This window comes from Patella vulgata, chromosome 1 (assembly GCF_932274485.2).
Source record: "Patella vulgata chromosome 1, xgPatVulg1.2, whole genome shotgun sequence".
In the NCBI taxonomy this organism is placed as follows: Eukaryota; Metazoa; Mollusca; class Gastropoda; family Patellidae; genus Patella; species Patella vulgata.
In genome coordinates, this window is record NC_065879.2 from 36,748,981 (window position 1) to 36,767,544 (window position 18,564).

An 18,564-nucleotide genomic window follows, 5' to 3' on the forward strand; every position below is an offset into this window, starting at 1 on the left:
TTTTTATTTAATCACTCAACATAATTTGGTTTGTTTTGCCTATCTGCGTTATTAAACTAGAAATTATCCTATGCGAGAATTATATGTGACAGCCTATCATTGCGTTCTTTACAAGTCACTTCCCCGTTCACTTTCGGGCGAAATTTGAAGCATTGAAAGCTAGTGGATAATTATGGGGCCAGATTCACGCGAACCATCAATGTATTTAATGATGTCCATACACCAGGCCCCAAGTTCACAAAGCATTCTAAGACTTAAGTTAAGAATTTACTCAACTTTCAATCATTGTTTATGAGAAATATCTTTGATCTAGAAACACAAAACTTTGCACATAGTTTCTTATTGATTTAATTGATACATTATAACAACATAATTTTTATAAAGGGCTATATTTTAGTTAAAATTAGGCGAACAATTTTGAGAAAATTCTTAACTTAAAGTAGCTAAGTCTCTAACTCAATATCATCCAAAATCTTCAACATTGAAAACACGAAATATTTGTCAAATTAAATCAACATTCATGTTGTGATCTTACCGGAAAAAGATGGGCTTTTGATATCCAATATTTAAGACAAAATAAACATTTTACCATGGGTACACGAATCGTTAACCATAATGCGCTTCAGCCCCAGTTGTATCAAGAGACTCGAGGGACGAGGCTAGACACATTGCACCAAATCAAACGGCGTATGTAGACTGGAATAACCAGACGCTAGAAATTTGCACTCGCTTGAGACTGCTGGCTTATTTCGCCGAACATAACTGATTTGAAATTGGAGTAAAAACGGAAACCATTGAATGTAAATCAGTTTATATACATTCATATTACAGTATTATATGCGTTGCGACCCACTTTTGTCAATTTCTAGGTCCCAAATGTTAGCGATTTAGAACCTTTAAAGTAGTTAAGTCTCTAACTCAAGATCATCCAAAGTCTTCGACATTGAAAACACGAATTGTTTGTCAATTCATATAAACATTGATGTTGCTATGTTACCGGGAAAAGATGGGCTTCTGATATCCAATATTTAAGACAAAAGAAACATTTTACCATTGGTACACGAATCGTGTACCATAATGCGTTTCAGTGACATCTGTAACAAAGGACTCGAAGAACGAGGCTAGACGTATTCCACAAGTCATGTCAAACGGTAACGTCATATTCGTATCTGGAGAGCATGCACAATAAATATTATCGCTGCAGACTTGAATAACCAGACGCTAGAGCTTGCTATTCGATCGAGACTTTTGGCATATATAGCTGAACTTAAATGGTATGAATTTAGAGTAAAAACGGAAACGATTGAATGTAAATCAGTTTATATACGTTCATATTACATTATTACATGCATTGCAACCCATTTGTGTCAATGTGTAGGTCCCAAATATTAGCGATTTAGCTCCTTTAAAGTAGCTAAGTCTCTAACTCAGTATCATCCAAAACCTTCGACATTGAAAACATGAATTATTTGTCAATTTTAATCAACACTGGTGTTGTGATCTTACCGAGAAAAGGTGGGCTTCTGATATCCAATATTTAAGACAAAATAAACATTTTACGATTGGTAGACGAATCGTGTACCATGATGCGTTTCAGCGTAATTTGTATCAAGCGACCCGAAGAACGAGGTTAGACATATTGCACAAGTCATGTCAAACGGTGGCCCCATTATTCTTATCTGGAGAGCATGCGCAATAAATACTATCGGTATAGACTGGAATAACCAGTCGCTAGAGATTACCATTGAGACTTCTGGCGTATTTTGCCGAACATAACTGCTTTGAAATTAGAGTAAAACGGAAAAGATTGAATGTAAATCAGTTTATTTACATTCATATTACATTATTATATACGTTGCTACCCATTTGTGTCAATTTGTAGGTCCCAAATATTAGCGATTTAGCTCCTTTAAGTCTGGGAATGCTTTGAGAACTCGGGGCCAGATTCTTATAATAAATATATCGATAAGAGGCAGGCGTAAGGAATCGTATAGCGCTTTTAATGTTTCACGGAATTTTGATAAAAGTAAATTCCGATTTAAGCAACATGAAAATTTTTGTTGTTTTAATGTTTATTGAGTTATCCCTCCGTTATTTATGATGATATTTAAAGGAGCTAAACCTCTAAATCTGTATTTTCCATATTATCGAAATCGAAAACACGAATTACAATTCAATATTGGTCCATTTCAACCAATATTGATATTCTTATTTTACCGTGAAAATATTTGATCCTAACATCTAATATTTAGGACACGGTGAACATTTTATAATCAGTACACGAGTCGGGTGTCATTTGTAATGAACAAAGACAATTATACGGGAGTGATTAGTAATGGTTGATTCACAAACGACAAAATAATTATAAAAAAATAAAACATGTAGAATGGACTAACCAGGCGTAAACAACTGCCATTCAATGGACTATTCATGTATTTCACCGAACATAATTGATTAGAGATTACAAGAATTTTTAAGATTTCTAATCAATTATGTTCGGTGAAATACCCGAACATTCCAAGTTGATCGACATTCGTTTACGCCTGCTTAGTCCATTCTACTAGTTTTTAAAATTATTATTTTGTCGTTTGTGAATCAGTCATTGCTAATTACTTCCGCATTGTCTTATAGGATATGTTTTTCTTTGTTCATTACAAATGGCACCCGAAACCATAGAATACACGACTCGTGTACTGATTATAAAATTTTCATTGCGTCTTCAATATTGGATATTAGTATCTAAAATTTTTACAGCAAGATAACAACATCAGTTTTGATTGAAATTGACCAATGTCGAGTTCTAATTCGTGTTTTTAATTTTGAATATTATATTGAGTTATGGGTTTAGCCCCTTTAAAAAATAATCATCCAACTGATTTAACCATCATTTAGACGTGATTCCTTCCTAATAACTATCACCCTGGATCTAGTTTCAACACGACAGTGGGGAAATGGCAATCTTTTAATTCATGCGGGACATGTATATAAACTATATATAGTCATAATATAACCCCAAATTATTACTAAATTAAGTTGTTTACAGTGAGCGAGTTATTAACTCGGTCAAAAAACACGAACAGGTAAACAGGCGTAATGAGAAGTGGCAAGGGGGTATATAGGTAAAAGATCTATTCAATTTGTCAAAAGGCATGCTATATTATTCTTGATTTGTCAGAAGTTGTAGCCAATCGTAGTGTTGATATACAATATAGTATACAGGTAGTACGTGTGTGTTACTACAAGTAGAGATCAGTCGATACTGTAATAACATAAGTGAAGTTACTAGTGTGACGAATAATATGTTTATTAATCGGAACAAGATGGTATGACGGAACATGTGATACCACTTCTGGGCCAGTGGGGCGTTCTTCCGATAGTGCATATATCTCAGATAATATTGTGTTTTATTCTTTGAACTTGTACGATTTTGTATCAATCATTCAACACTGAAAATTTTCAATATCAGTGTTTTCTGTCGCTTTAGTCAAATTTTAAGCACGGTTGGCTATTGGTGCCATTCGTTAATTTATAGCCCTTTCTAGTAATTTACCTCATATGAGAACGATTCACGCTGCAATACGTGGGGGGGGGGGGCTAAATGGTTAGCGTGCGCGCGCTGTATCATAAAGTCTGTCATTGAGTCGACTGGCATGGTTTCGAATCCCGGTTGTACGTGGCAAGGAGTTGGGTCGCCTGTCCAACCTCGTGGGTTTTCTCCGGGTCCTCATGTTTCCTCCCACTGCTAAAGACCCCTACGCACAAGCGAATTATTGAAAGAAAATTAAACCATATGTTAGTCCCAAAATGACCTAGTTTGTGTCGACTGGACGTTAAACCCCATTTCTCTCTCTCTCTACGCTGCAATACAATAAACGAGTGTTTCGCAATGAAAACTATATGGTAAATCAAAAGAAAAACATGAACAATCTTTTCTCCGCGGTTTCCACCGTTTATGAATTTATTCTAGTATAGACAGAACACACAGGCACTTGAAGGGATTAAAATAAAACTTCTTACTACTGCTTGACTAAGTTTTATTTTAATCCCTTCAAGTGCCTGTGACAGAACAGGGCGAATTCTTTCAATTATTATTATTATTTTTTAATAATCCTATCCGAGTTTTTAAAAACTTCACGAAGAATGGGATGGCCTGTACGAAGAAGATAGCATAATTATTATTACTTCACTTATTTAAAACACATTCTAAACATACAATTGATTGATTTAAGTAATGTTTGGACCAAAATATTTTTAACATATTTAGTATGTTTCATTCTGTATTAACCTTTAAACAGCAACACGATATTGATTTAAATGTGTTTAATCAAAGTAAATGAACTTAAGACGAATTCTCATGAACATTTTTCTCGACGCCTTCCAAATAATTAGAGTTACTTCCCCTGTGACGATCTTCAGTTCGCAAGAGGAGAAACAGCCATGTTTGTCAACAAGTGCTTGATCTTTTCTCCAATTGTTTAATCATTTTGTTTTTGTGAATTTTAACACTTTTTTCATCATAATAATGTATCTGAGATGGTCAAAACACTCATGTGTTGTCCATTTTAATCTAAACCAGCAATAGATTTGAGAAAATTGACACTTTCACCGAAGATATGGTCAGATAGGTGTCACGGAATTACAAATTTGCACTTTTTTTTTTATCCATAGTCAATAGTCAGAACTTCCGTCATATAAATTTTTTCGCTTTACGCAATTAAGCATTCTTGATGGATACACCATTTCATGTTTACTGACTGCCAAAACATAGTAATTCCAAATTTAAGGAAGTTGATGTAAATAGCTATTAGATGGAAAAATGGTGTGTCATATTTGGTTTGACCTAGTATTAATTGTAGTGATGTCGGAGGTGTTAAACACTAAAGGTAATATATTAACTGAGATGTCATCATTTACAATTATTGGTCTGTGTAATAATTTAAGAAATAGAAACCAGAGACATGATAGTTTGACTTAATGCACAGTAGGTCTACATGTATGTAAATCTCATTAGAAAGCAAAGGAAATTAGGCTGAGCTGTGTTATAGCCCCTTCTTAGATTCTGAGAAAAATTAGCCATTAAAAACCTTAAGACGTAGAAAAGATATCCTGCTGAAAAATGTTTAAACACTTCAGAGCTAATGTCAATCAATGAGCAAAGATAAGAACTTCATGTTTGTTTTTTTTTGTTTTTGTTTTTTTTACCTATATCCACAATCAACTGCCTGCATGGCCATGGGAACTAAGGCAGAAAATGTTGTTTGAAATTTATAATTTGAATATTTTTGTTTGCCAAGTATTCATCAAGTATTTTTCAAAACAGTTCTTCATTCTGTTTGGTTTATATTCTTAATCAACACATAAAAAGATAATGGTTTGCAGTGATTGGCTAAAACCAGAGGTGTGAATACTGCACTGGCATAGAATTGTTTTTATTTGCTTTGTGTTAAATTTCTGCCGTTTTTCATGCAGTTGTGTCATGATGTGCTGAGGTGGACATGGGTCAGCAAAACTGCCATTCACTTCAAAACAGGTGCAGGCAGTTTTCGTAACCTGGCTGTTTCATACTTAGTTCATTATATAGTACCTGGTATCTTACCTCAAATTGATTCGTACCTTTTCCTATATGTTGTTGAAATAAATTGAAATAAGTTGAAAGAAATTGAATTGAGGTGGACATGGGTCAGCAAAACTGCCATTCACTTCAAAACAGGTGCAGGCAGTTTTCGTAACCTGGCTGTTTCATACTTAGTTCATTATATAGTACCTGGTATCTTACCTCAAATTGATTCGTACCTTTTCCTATATGTTGTTGAAAGAAATTGAAATAAGTTGAAAGAAATTGAAATAAGTTGAAAGAAATTGAAATAAGTTGAAAGAAATTGAAATAAGTTGAAAGAAATTAAAATAAATTTTGAAATAAGTTGAAATAAGTTTTGAAATAAGTTTTGAAATAAGTTGAAAGAAATTGAAATAAGTTGAAAGAAATTGAAATAAATTTTGAAAGAAATTGAAAGAAATTTTGAAAGAAATTGAAAGAAATTTTGAAAGAAATTTTGAAAGAAATTTTGAAATAAGTTTTGAAATAAGTTTTGAAATAAGTTGAAAGAAATTGAAATAAGTTGAAAGAAATTGAAATAAGTTGAAAGAAATTGAAATAAGTTATAAGTTGAAAGAAATTGAAATAAGTTGAAAGAAATGGAAATAAGTTGAAAGAATGAAATAAAGGTGAATAATAATTAAACATTTAGATATATCCAACTGCTACGCGAAATATATAGAAATGGCTGCCGAACCAGAATTAGAACACACACATGATTTGTACCTCAAATTGTTGAAATAAAATGAAATAAACCATTTTTTTTTTTAAATAAATCGAAATAATAAACGATTAAAAAAAAATCAAACACTGCTACCTGCTTTTTGTTGTTTTTAATCTGGTTTTGATTATTGAACCCATTCTGATGAGTGAGTTGTGATCATTGATGATAATTGATCGGCGATTGTTAAAGCAGTTTAAAAAACGATTGAAAAATATTTAATCTGGTGTTGATTATTGAATTTGAACCCATTCTGCTGAGTGAGTTGTGATTATTGACGATAATTGATAGGTGATTGTTAAAGCGGTTAAAAAAAACATTGAAAAATATTTAATCTGGTGTTGATTATTGAACTCATTCTGCCAGTCCCAATCCCGGGTGCAAAAGGAGAAGGGTTAAGCTTAAGTGCATGCAAAAGTTCTCTTGATCTCTTGGAATTAACCAAGGTACGAAACGGCTCATGTGAGGTACAGATGAACTAAGTACGAAACAGCCAGGTTACGAATCAGCTCGCATTCGTTGAAACTATGTGTATTGTTCCTATTTCTAACATTGTCATTGAGGTCATTTTATTAGGTGGGCATTGACCATTACTGAATATTTTTCTAATCAGTTAAATTCTATTTCAACTTATTGAAATTTTCCAGAGCCATGGCAGAATATCAATAAAGTATCTGGATTAAATTTGGCATCCAATCTAATTTGAACACCGACAATGTAACTGTTGTCAAACGAAGGCAAATTGTATACTCTTCAAAAAAAGTAGGGGATATTCATAAACAATACAAAACTGCGGAAATGCACTGCTGTTTTTATTAGAGGAACCAGTGTGTGTTAATAACAGGCCAATTGCCTACACATGAACATAAACAGTTCATATGGGCGGCTTATCTGGCGGCCCCATTTCACTCGCAAAGATATATACTGTCAAAAGTGAAAATGGACGTTTTTGATTTTTGTCAAAATAATGAGTAATTGCTCCACCAATCCTCAGACATTCAGCTATTCGTCGTGGCATGCTCCTAATCAACCGTCCAATTACGATTTGGGGCAATCTGACCCACTACTCTTGCAGTGTTGTCCGTTGATGTCGATGAACACGTCTCCTGATCAAATTAAACGTAACACACTAAAGCAAAGATACACTAAACAGTAAATCTTATGCAAGAACCGATACGAAATCAAACATGGATAGGATAAACCGGCAAGCGTCAGTTTTCAGCAACCCTTCCTTGAAGTGTCAAATTTGACAAGAACCCCTCCCACATGTATGGCTCTATTGCGTGTCGCACATGCAGCTCAGTGGTTCTGTTGGGGCGATAAGGTCTTCATCTGTGAACCTACTCTCAAAGCATGTAAAGTGTCCATGACTATTTATCATATCACAACCTGCATAGGTATTTGCATTTCAATATCCCCTACTTTTTTTTGAAGAGTATATTAGTAAACATTTTTTCTAGTGATTCCCAAAGATCTCAGTTATACTCCCTTATTTGCTACTTCGAATAATATCATTTTTTATTTCAACTACAGGCATTAGACAAAACTATTGCAAATATATAGGTTAATGACAAAATTTCTGTGTAAATGATGTTGACCATACACTGATTCATAAAATATCATGTTCATAGAGCATGATAGGATAGTATAATTTTAATCCCTAAATGACCTAAATTTTTATGTCTAAGTGATAAATATAAATGATCTATTTTTGAAAGTGTTACTTTGTAACAATTATGGGACAAGTGTATGTTAAAATCTGCAATGACTGAAATTCTCCTTTAAGTTTAGCTTGTATTATTGTACAAGTAAGTACCCAAGCTTCATAAGGATAAAATCAAGTGTCTTATTCAATGACATTTAAAGGATTTGGAGCAAACCTGGGAATCAAACATGCAACTTTATGGTTAGAGACCTTGCTGTGCTGATTGACTGTTTTTAATAAATATTGATATCTGATTCTGATTTTTTTGTTTTATTTCAGCAACAAATGAGAATCAGATTTGTCATTTCTATAAATATAATGCAGACTGTTTATATAAATTAGATGGTGTATCTATGGTGAATATCAAGGCTTCTGTAAATGAATGTAATGATCCTATTGATGTCACATTCTCTGTTTTGGTAAGGATCTTCATTTATTGAATTTCTACCAGATTACATCATTAAAGTTTGCATATATTTTTATACAAATGTAAATTAGTCATCCTGGTAGCCACCCTAATAAGATTAAGAGGTAACATGTCTTATTGAATATTGTTGAACGACAGGAATTAAACATGTCTCCTAATTTAAACATCCCTGTATTAAAGTTAATGAAGCAAGTAGTTTGTTTTTGAATCGATGAATTCTATCGGTTTAGAAAGAGGCCCATCAAAATAGTCTACCCTATCAGGTGGCACTGATTTGTTTATATCATCTACAGAGGATGCTGAATGATGCCGAATATATTACATGCACCATATCTTTGTAAATACTAAATTCATTTTATATATTCACCTTTTCACAATATTGTAGTTTGCAAAGGATTTAAAATCTCTCAGATGATGATCAACAGCTTTATCATTTGCAAAATTGTTGTGCAAAATGTACAGAAAATTACTAAAGATCAAATTTAAATTTGTTTTTACCATTTCACAATGCAGTGTATTTTAACCCATAAGATTTTCAAGTGTTTTTATATCATTACTGTATATTTGTAATATATTTGTAGAGTGATACACCACCAGTAGATTGGACTCATACATTTTCTGATGCTACTGATACTCAGCTTATAGCAGGTTTTGATAAAGAGACACAGTTGGAAGTTCTCTTATCGTTTGATAATGATCAAAATATCCAAGTTACTGTGAGTACACATCAGGGCTGTGTGAAGCTTGCATGGGGCCCCTGACTGAAAATGTCACTGGGTCACATGTAGGGTTGTGTTGATATATCGATACAACAATATGTATCGATACATTCCGGAGATATTTGTGTCGATACGAAATATAGCTGTATCGCCATATCATTGAGAAAATATGCACTTCAGTTAAGAAAGACCAGGAAACTTATTAATATGCTCGTAGGTTCTAAATAACTATTGAATTATTAATTTATTTGCTTCACCATCTCAATCTTTGTTGCAAACAGTTTGTACTGTGCGTGGATCTTCCTTGGTAACTTGATGTAAACAAACTGGTCTTAAACTTAAGCTGGATAAGTGCTTCTACTTCTGTTACCTGTTCAGTAATCACTTACTGTACTTCGTAGTTTTACTTAATTAATCCAAGAAAACTATTAAATTGTCATAACGCAAATTAAAACATTATTTCTATAATAACGAAACAGAAATAATACCAGTTTCACAGTTTGTTTTCTTCACCATGTGATTTGATATTCAGATATTTTTGATATCTGGTTAACTATAGCTACATGACCTCGATATGCGTTTAGTCCCAAGTGCTATACTGTTATCATCTGCCACGATGTCCGGCAAAAATAAATCAAAGGTTTTAATCAAAATTATAATAACACACTGTCTGTGTAAGGCAGAGTTTTAGTTATCAAAATGTAGTTTAAGACTATTTTGGGCATAATTCGTGATATCGCGATACACATTGTGTATCGGATTGCTGTATATGTTTCGTCAATATGTATCGTATCGAAAATGAACTGTATCGACTCGACCCTAGGCCCTTGCAACAACAGTGAAAAGGAGGCATTATCTGGTCATTGTATGTCACACTTGCACAAATGCAATTTGTATGTCCGTATGATAGATTTATTTTGCACAAACATGATACAACATGATAAATAAAAACCTAAATTATTTTTTTATAACTAATTTGGGGTGCCCTTTAATAGTGTAAAGTATATTTTGATTTTCTAATATTTTCTATGTGTATCTAATAAAATATATTTGTATTTCAGGCTCATTTTATGGTTGAAAATCAGCAAAAAGTCTCAAATTTTATTGATGAAAAGGTGCATTTGACAGCCCTAGAAGACTGTACAGGGAGTAAGCTTTTCTTTTGTTAATTCCTCTGTTAATATTTATTTGTCAGGTCCACACATTACAATTAGAGTATGTGAGAGTATCAATAAAATGAGATATTATCTGGTTGGAATTTGACAAGATAGCTTTTTATATAACAGTGTAAGGGAAATAATCGACTAACTCAAGTGGCAGTTTGTTGGACCTATGTTAAACTTGGACTTCTTTCGTAACTGAAATATTTATAAAACATTTCTGGTATTGATAATTTGAACTGGCTTGATCAACTTTAATTTGATAAAAATATATATATAAAATAAAATTAAATGTTGTTTTTTTCATGTTGCTTTGTTTTATATTTCAGTTAACAAGGCTGGTCAGATAGCTGTTGGTTGTTTAATAGCTCTATTAATTATAGCTGGTATTCTCTTAGTTATATTATTATACTATCGGCACAGGCGTAGAGTACAAGAACGGCAGAATCAAGTTTTAGTGGAAAATATAGAATCACCTTGTGATCCAGACTGTAGCACTTGTCAACCAGCCACTGTACGATTCAATGCTCAATCAGCAAATCAATCCTCCACCAATCAGAATTTATCATCAGGTCTTGTTACTTTAGTTTTATCCAATGGGCATGCAGAAGGCAGCAGTAATAGTCTGCCAGTTTAAATGAGATTAAATCAAAAACATAGAACTTGGAATTTATGTGTCTGTCTGTTTTTTTCAGTCACAGTTGTTGGTTTTTTTTATTAGAAAGTTTATGATTTTTTTAATTAAATGCTGTAATTAATCACTAAATATATTTGTTGATTCAATGTTTTATTATTATATTTCTAGTTTAAATTCATGGGCTTGTTAGAGATATTCATGTGAAATTTTAAAGATCTGATGTCAAATTGTAAAAAATTAATGCTGAATTGCATTTACCACCTGGGCAGGTACAACAGACAAATTCAAAGTTGTGGGCTTTTGAATATTTAAATGAAAGTACTCATGGTATATTTAACTTTGTAACATGGATGGGAAATCTTCCTTAGTTCTTTTCGTTGAATAAGCAGATTGATTTCCTTTTAGTAGATTGGGTGGAGCTTAACCGTGCAATAACTAGACATGTTCAATGTTATTGCACACTTTTGCTGGTTTACACTAGTTTTAGTAGAAATCATATAGAGAAGTGGGGTGGGTTTTCTGTGCAATAACAACAAGCATGTTGAGCAGGTGTCAATGTTACAAGTAATTTAGAGCAAGCCTCTCATTCATTAACAGGTTTAACCCCTCGGCCTACGGCCTCTGGTTAAACCTGTTAAACTCATGAAAGCCGTGCTATAAATATAACATAATGATGTGGGGCTATTGTAGTACCTCTCTAGACTTACAGTGATATTCAATTTGCATTTAATTAACTTCTTTTGGGCCACAACTTACAATCAAATTTTAGAGCTTACCTGTACAGTAATCTTAACATAAATGTCTTTTTTCTGCATGATACTAAAGGTGCATTATGTAAGATTTAGATAAAGGGATGACTATTCTCGCTATAATAGTTTAAAAATAAATAATCGAAAATGAATATACTGAAGATTTCAGTCAAATTACTTTATTCTGAATGAAGTTATGTATGTTTGAAGTTTTGAAAAAAAAAATAGATTAGTCTCGATTGTCATTGCTACGATAGTAAAGTCATGATTTTCCAATGGTCTAATCCAATTAATGTCAAACCATACGATGGTATAGAGAGTTGATTAAGGGCTTGTCACCGAATAAATGTTTAAATAATAATTTATATAACATTTGAAGCCAGAAAAAAGACATGCAATAGGCAGATTTAGGTCTAACATAATTCATCTTTAATATTAAATTGAATTAACTTCTTTTGGCCCACAACTTATAAAAAAATGTTTTAGAGCTTACGTGTAGAGTAATTTTAACATAATTGTATTTTTTCTGCAAGGTATTAAAACACAAATGATTTTAATGGGATATATCTATATGATGGAACAAATGTGAACATTTTAAAAACAAATCAAAGAAGGTATATTATGTGAGTTTTAAAAGTAGAGACTTCCAATCTATACGTAATACAGCTGTTATCTCATATACTAGTGATATACTTCACTAACACAAATAAAAAATTAAGCCTATTATTTATATGTGTATGTAATTATGAGTCATCTGATAAACGTGACAAGCTCGCTATTGCAAGATTACCGGTATGGTTATTCAAATACTACTGATGATGTCGGTTTGGAAACTTATTAATGATACTAGCAAAATGTACAGATTTGTTTTGCAGCATCTACAATCTGAATGGCTGTTGAAATAAAATATCTATCTATTTGATGCTTGATACATACATATAATTATAACTAACAGGCTATGAAAAACTGTCTAAATGACATGTGAAAGTTTAAAGAAATGAAATGAAATGGGGTTTAAGGTCCTACTCTTCTGCCTCTAACCTGGGCTAATGAAGACGGATGTGAAAGTTTAAATGGAGCAGATATATATTGTGGTGTTAGCTGCTGAAATGTTGAACTGTTAATGAGTTCTTATATTGTTAATTATTGAATTTTTATATAGTATAAGGTACAGTCATATTTTACATGCCCTATGTTTATGGTAGACCAATTTCCTGCAAACTATTGAATACAAAAGACAGTTTCTTTATACATTTAGTTAAAAAAAAAATTTAAACATCGAAAAACACATAAGTCAAAATAAAAGTTTAATTGGGTTGATTAATGATGGGGCAGACATTGTACAATTAATTTTTTTTTTGTTTGACAGATCAAGTCTGATTATTTTTTAGTTTCATATTATCACACCAATCAGCAGTGAGTACAGTCACTGATAAGGGATGACATCAGTGCAGGTTAAAGAGCACGCAATATTAACTTTTTTCCGTCTGCAAATTAAATTCTAGAATATTTTTGGGAAGTAATAGAAAAATAAATAAAGGTGTTTCAAGTATATCTTGATAAAGAATATTTCCTATTTAGTGTAAATGAGTAAAAGGCACCATTCTGATGAACCAGTTCAAGTTATGTAAACATTCCACAAGCTATTGAGCCAATGATCGACACTATGTTATGTGATGTCATTTGTATGTTAGTTGTACACATATAGTAAAATTTCATCGGTCTATTATGTGAGAACATGAGGTATATAGAATATGGCTGTACTGTATTTGTTAAAAACTATTGTACAGGGTAAATATAATATTCTCATTATCATTATAACAGATATCATCATATATATATTAACCCTGTTTATGCACGAACTAGATGCAAGAAAATTTGTCGACAATACTTATGCCACTCTATAGAGAACTTTTCAGTTTATCCTGTGAACATGCACCATACCTTGTTCATATAAAAAAAATCAGCTGTGAACATGCTCCATACCTTGTTCATGTAATCAACTATGAACATGCTCCATACCTTGTTCATATAATCATCTGTGAACATGCTCCATACCTTGTTTATATAATCAGCTGTGAACATACTCCATACTTTGTTCATATAATCAGCTGTGAACATGCTCATATCTTGTTGTTTACATAATCAGCTGTGAACATGCTCCATAACTTGTTCATATAATCAACTGTCAAAGATTGGATTTTGTCTTCTTTTTTTTAGATCAAATTATGTCTTTTAGACGTTTTAGATCAAATTATGTCTTTTAGACGTTTTAGATTAAATTATGTCTTTTAGACGTTTTATTCATATTACCTATGTGTCATTAAATTACATTGAATTAATATGTCAACAACAGCCAAAAGCTCAATTATCATAGCATCATAAAGTTAATTGGACATCCAAGTAACGAAAATAGCTGTTTAATTTCATGCTTGCCATATATTCATATGTAATTATACATGTATGTAGATTTGTAATTATTAATGTGAGTTCAATTGGATGGTCAGTTGTTTTTCTGAACCAACATCAATCCTGTGAATGTATTTTTTTTATGCCCATTTTACAGTGGTATGGTCACAGCAATTGTACACTGTTTAAGAATAGCCCAACATGTTTATAAAGTTTTGCAGGTATGGCACGTGCCCTTGGTGTTACTTGAAGGGCTGCCACTGAGATGTACTGGCAGTAAGACAATTTCTCCTTCGTAAGCTAGGGAAGTAGTCTAGAAACTGAAAAAACTTACTTTGACCACATCATAGATAGACCAATTTGCATTTTGTGAAAGCAAGGAAGGTGAAATTGTAACCTTTATTTTTGTGCCATGATTTTTTAGTTGAAAGCTTTACAAAATTGACTTGTATTTATGAGCTTATTTAATGGTAAAGTTATCTAAAAAAAACCCACCAAAATGGATGTCAGATGTTAAGACAGGAGAGCAATTCCCGTGCTTGCCATAGGAGATATTTTCCGCAGATATGCCACTGGTCAAATTAGTAGAATATTCATTCCATTATGGCATTGTACTGTTGTCATTCCATCATAGGACTATATATTATGCAAGATGTCTTATACTATATTTATATATGTCTCTTATTATGATTATTGGTGCAAATTCTATATTATGTTATATTTTTAAAGAAAATATTCCATTATTTATATTACATAAAAATAAAAGGCATTGTGCTCAAATGATACTAAGACAATGGGGAATTAGGATTTTGTTTTATCTTTATAATAGAGCATATAATTATTACTCACAAAATTATTGCTAATTTTGAACTTTTTAATATTACATCAAATTATTGCTGGGTGGCAGTGTCTATACTCCATAAGTTTGCCTATAAATATATCTTGAACGTAATCAAACAAGATAATAAATAAAACATTTGCTCAATACTATTTCTTTTTACACAATGGCATCAGACAATTTTATGACTGGGATGGCAAAATAACCCAAGTGATAATGTTTTAAATTACATATTTTACTTTGAGAATTTGTAGAAGAAAAAGTGAAATTTTTAAAATGTTATTCATGAAAGTTTACACCTTTGATTTAGGCCAAAATAAAGTATTAAATTGTGCTGACAGATGTTATTTCGATTTCATTTTCACTGCAAAATATTAAGCAGAAGTCGGCTTGTTTACTAATTTTAACTGAATTATTGGGTTACCGTGTTGACAGGGGAACACAAAATTGATTATATCTCAATTCTGGCTTTGTCTTTGGATGTACAAAATTATTAAAATGGATTGTAATTCAAAAGTCAGAATATTAAGAAAGTTTATTCACAATGGCAACCAGTAGTAATGATTTTATGAGATTAAATTTCTTGTTAATAAGCCCCCCAAAATCTTTTGTGAATTAGACATGCCATATTATTGTTGTATATAGTTTATAATATATAAAATGAATTAGCCATATGAACAACTTTTAATTATTTTATAGACTGAAATTTATATAAAAGGGGAAAATTTACCTAGAACAAAGAAATAAAATGTGATTGCCAAATTAATTTTAACTTTTATAACAGCTCTTATCTACGTTTTTTTTACAACCTGCCATTTTGTCAATAATAGTTTTGTTTGATATTTTATAACAAATATATTAAGAAAGGTGTGGGGAAGCAGTATGGCCTTTTAAAGGGAAATAACCTTGTTGTTCCCAGAAAGTAGAACTACTATTAGTATGATTAATGTATGTGCAGTGTAAAATCATATAAGAAAAAAGAAAGATGGCTAACACTCACACTCTTCTAATTTGGTGCCATATATGCAAAATAACATTTTTCTCAAAGTTTCAATATACATTCCAAATTAATAATTATGAAAGTTGATTAAAAATATGGAAAGGTTGTAAAGAGAGTAATAACTGTGAAATAAAAGGTGCCTTTTGTTTTGTTTTTTAAGTGCTTCCAGTATTAATAATGATAATAAATTTATGTTTGATATAAATATATATATTATATTCTTATACACATGTGTATGATTGTATGACAGTGTATGATAGAGTATTATTAGTGTGGTATGATGGTGAATGATTGAATTTACAATATATGTGTAATTATTTTTTATCATATAAACTATCTATATTATGTAGAAAATATTATATTTTATGATTTTAGAGTGGGTATATTAGTTACCTAAAAGAAATCATGAATTTAAAGTGGAAGTGCCTACATTTATTTTTTTTAAAGATCACTATAAATAATGTGCCTTTGGTTGCAGCTAAGATAAAGGCAATACCTCATTCTAGTTAAATTTATCAGACTAGTTTATATGAAATGGATATAACCGCTATACCACCCAGTATCCTAGCAAAATATTATGCTTTGCCACAATTTACCACAGTGGTCAGCTGTTTGTTTATTTTTAAATAGACTGTAACTGGGTCACTGGGTGTATGATATTTAAATCAGGGAGACATAGATTCATCAGTAAATGATATTACTTGAATTCAGTGTAATTAAACAGTTTCTTTTTTAGTCAGTTTGAAATCTGTCACATTCTATTTTATGCAAATAACAAAATGTCTGTGAAACTAAGCCTTCTTACACCAAAGAGAGTTCTGTCCTAGATGATATTTGTGCCATTTGAGTAAATATAGATATTTTAGCTTTTAGCATAAAGAATTACACCATATGATTGGTCATTAATAGAGCTCAGTTTATATATGCCCTCAATTTTCTGGATGTATGTTGTCTTTGCCTCTATCTATCTGTCTTCCAGAGTTAGTGTCCTTTACCATTAGAATCTTGCGAACACTCTTACAATATCAGTTATCATATGATCAGCTTGAAATTTATATGCATCATACAGATTATTGAGACTATTGGATATGGAATTTCTACAGTGTTTATTAATTACAGCTATAAATCTTTCTTCCTTTGTAGAATCTTGTGAATGCTCTAGTAACAAAATTTATCATCCAGTCTGTTTGAAAACTATATGCATATGGACTACTGGAGTTATTGCACTTGATTTAAGTCATAGATTTTTATTTTCAATTGACCGATGATATTTTACCATAAGAATCACAATGCAACAACCTTATTTATGGATTGCTTGGATGACTAAGCTGCTGTGGGTGTATGTTCATTGTCTGACAACCTGTCTTTAAATATTTAAATGAATTAAAGGTCCTATAAACTATAATATCATCTCAGATAAATGTACATGGAAGAAAAGCAAATTGTAAGAGATTATTTATTTGGCACTTCTTCTTTAAAAGAATTGTTTATATATGTGTGATTTATCCACCTTTGTACATATCCCTAGTTCATTATGAGCAAAATCTTAATTAAACCAAATTACTGTGGTAGGCCAAATTCGCCAACTGACCAACTGCCTACTTTAGTGTGCTAGTTAGGAATTACCACAAATTCTTATAATTTTATTGTTATAAGCCATTTTAGACTGCTTTAAATATCATATAACATAGCTAAATTACAATCATTAAAGGGTGTTGTTTGTTATTAAGTAATATTCAGGTAGCTAATTAGAAATGCTTATGAAATAGAATGAAATGGACATAAATAATTACCAATGGATATATGGGTTGAGTTTGTAATTTATGATGATTTAAAGTAAAATTATGTCCAATATATATATATATATATATATTCATATACACTGCATGTAGATAAGTATATATATAATCAGTGAGAAGTTTCTGAAATTTAATTTAATCTGTTTTACTTGTATACTTTGCTGATCATTTTTTTAAAAAAATTGTTTCAGCTTCTCTGTAAGGCTATCAGATGTTTGGTCGGAACATTTTATTGGGATTTACAGGATTAAATTGTCTTTTATATTAACAATTTCTCTAGTATTTTCTGAAGGAATCTGCTTGGATGGTACACACAACACATCTTGTTTTTGACCATATCAGGAAGTTTTTATCAAATTTATTTTTTTGTTTTTTGCCCTGTAGCCACCCAAAGTAATATTTGGGTGTGTGCATCTGTAATTCTGTTACCTGTTTATGAGAAGCACAAATATAATTAATCATATCAAAATAATGAAAGAATTTGTATATAAATTATTATATGTCAACTATATTCTATATTTAACTTTGACATGAACAGATCATTTTAAACAATAATAAAACAGTTTTTGTAAAGATTGTGATTTAATGTTATATACAGGGTCCTAGACAGCAGCTAAAGTTGGTGTATCTTATAGCAAGGGAGCGAAGCCCAAAAATTTTGTTTTTTGGGACATGCTAAAGATGATTAAAATCAGATCCATTGCAAATTATTGGGGAACACAAACAAATATGTCAGTTGGATGGCCGAATGGTTAGCATGTGCCGCTGTATCATAAGGTCTGTCATTGAGTCAACTGCTGTAGG

At 31.6% G+C, this 18,564-nt stretch overlaps 1 protein-coding gene across 1 annotated transcript; it reads left to right on the forward strand.

Moving 5' to 3' along the window:
• The first annotated feature begins 4,431 nt into the window (after positions 1–4,431).
• LOC126832142 (uncharacterized) lies at positions 4,432–18,333 on the forward strand. The gene is made up of 5 exons (XM_050562844.2): positions 4,432–4,883; positions 8,302–8,441; positions 9,031–9,165; positions 10,230–10,317; positions 10,658–18,333. The coding sequence occupies exons 1-5, from the start codon at positions 4,817–4,819 to the stop codon at positions 10,963–10,965; spliced, it is 738 nt and encodes a 245-aa protein (XP_050418801.1). The 5' UTR covers positions 4,432–4,816; the 3' UTR covers positions 10,966–18,333.
• Positions 18,334–18,564: the final 231 nt, after the last annotated feature.

Coding starts and splice junctions, on each gene's coding strand:
- LOC126832142 (XM_050562844.2), top strand. CDS start 4,817: ATGGTGTGTCATATTTGGTTTGACCTAGTATTAATTGTAGTGATGTCG. Junction 8,442..9,030: donor ATGTCACATTCTCTGTTTTG/GTAAGGATCTTC, acceptor ATATATTTGTAG/AGTGATACACCACCAGTAGA. Junction 9,166..10,229: donor ATCAAAATATCCAAGTTACT/GTGAGTACACAT, acceptor TTTGTATTTCAG/GCTCATTTTATGGTTGAAAA.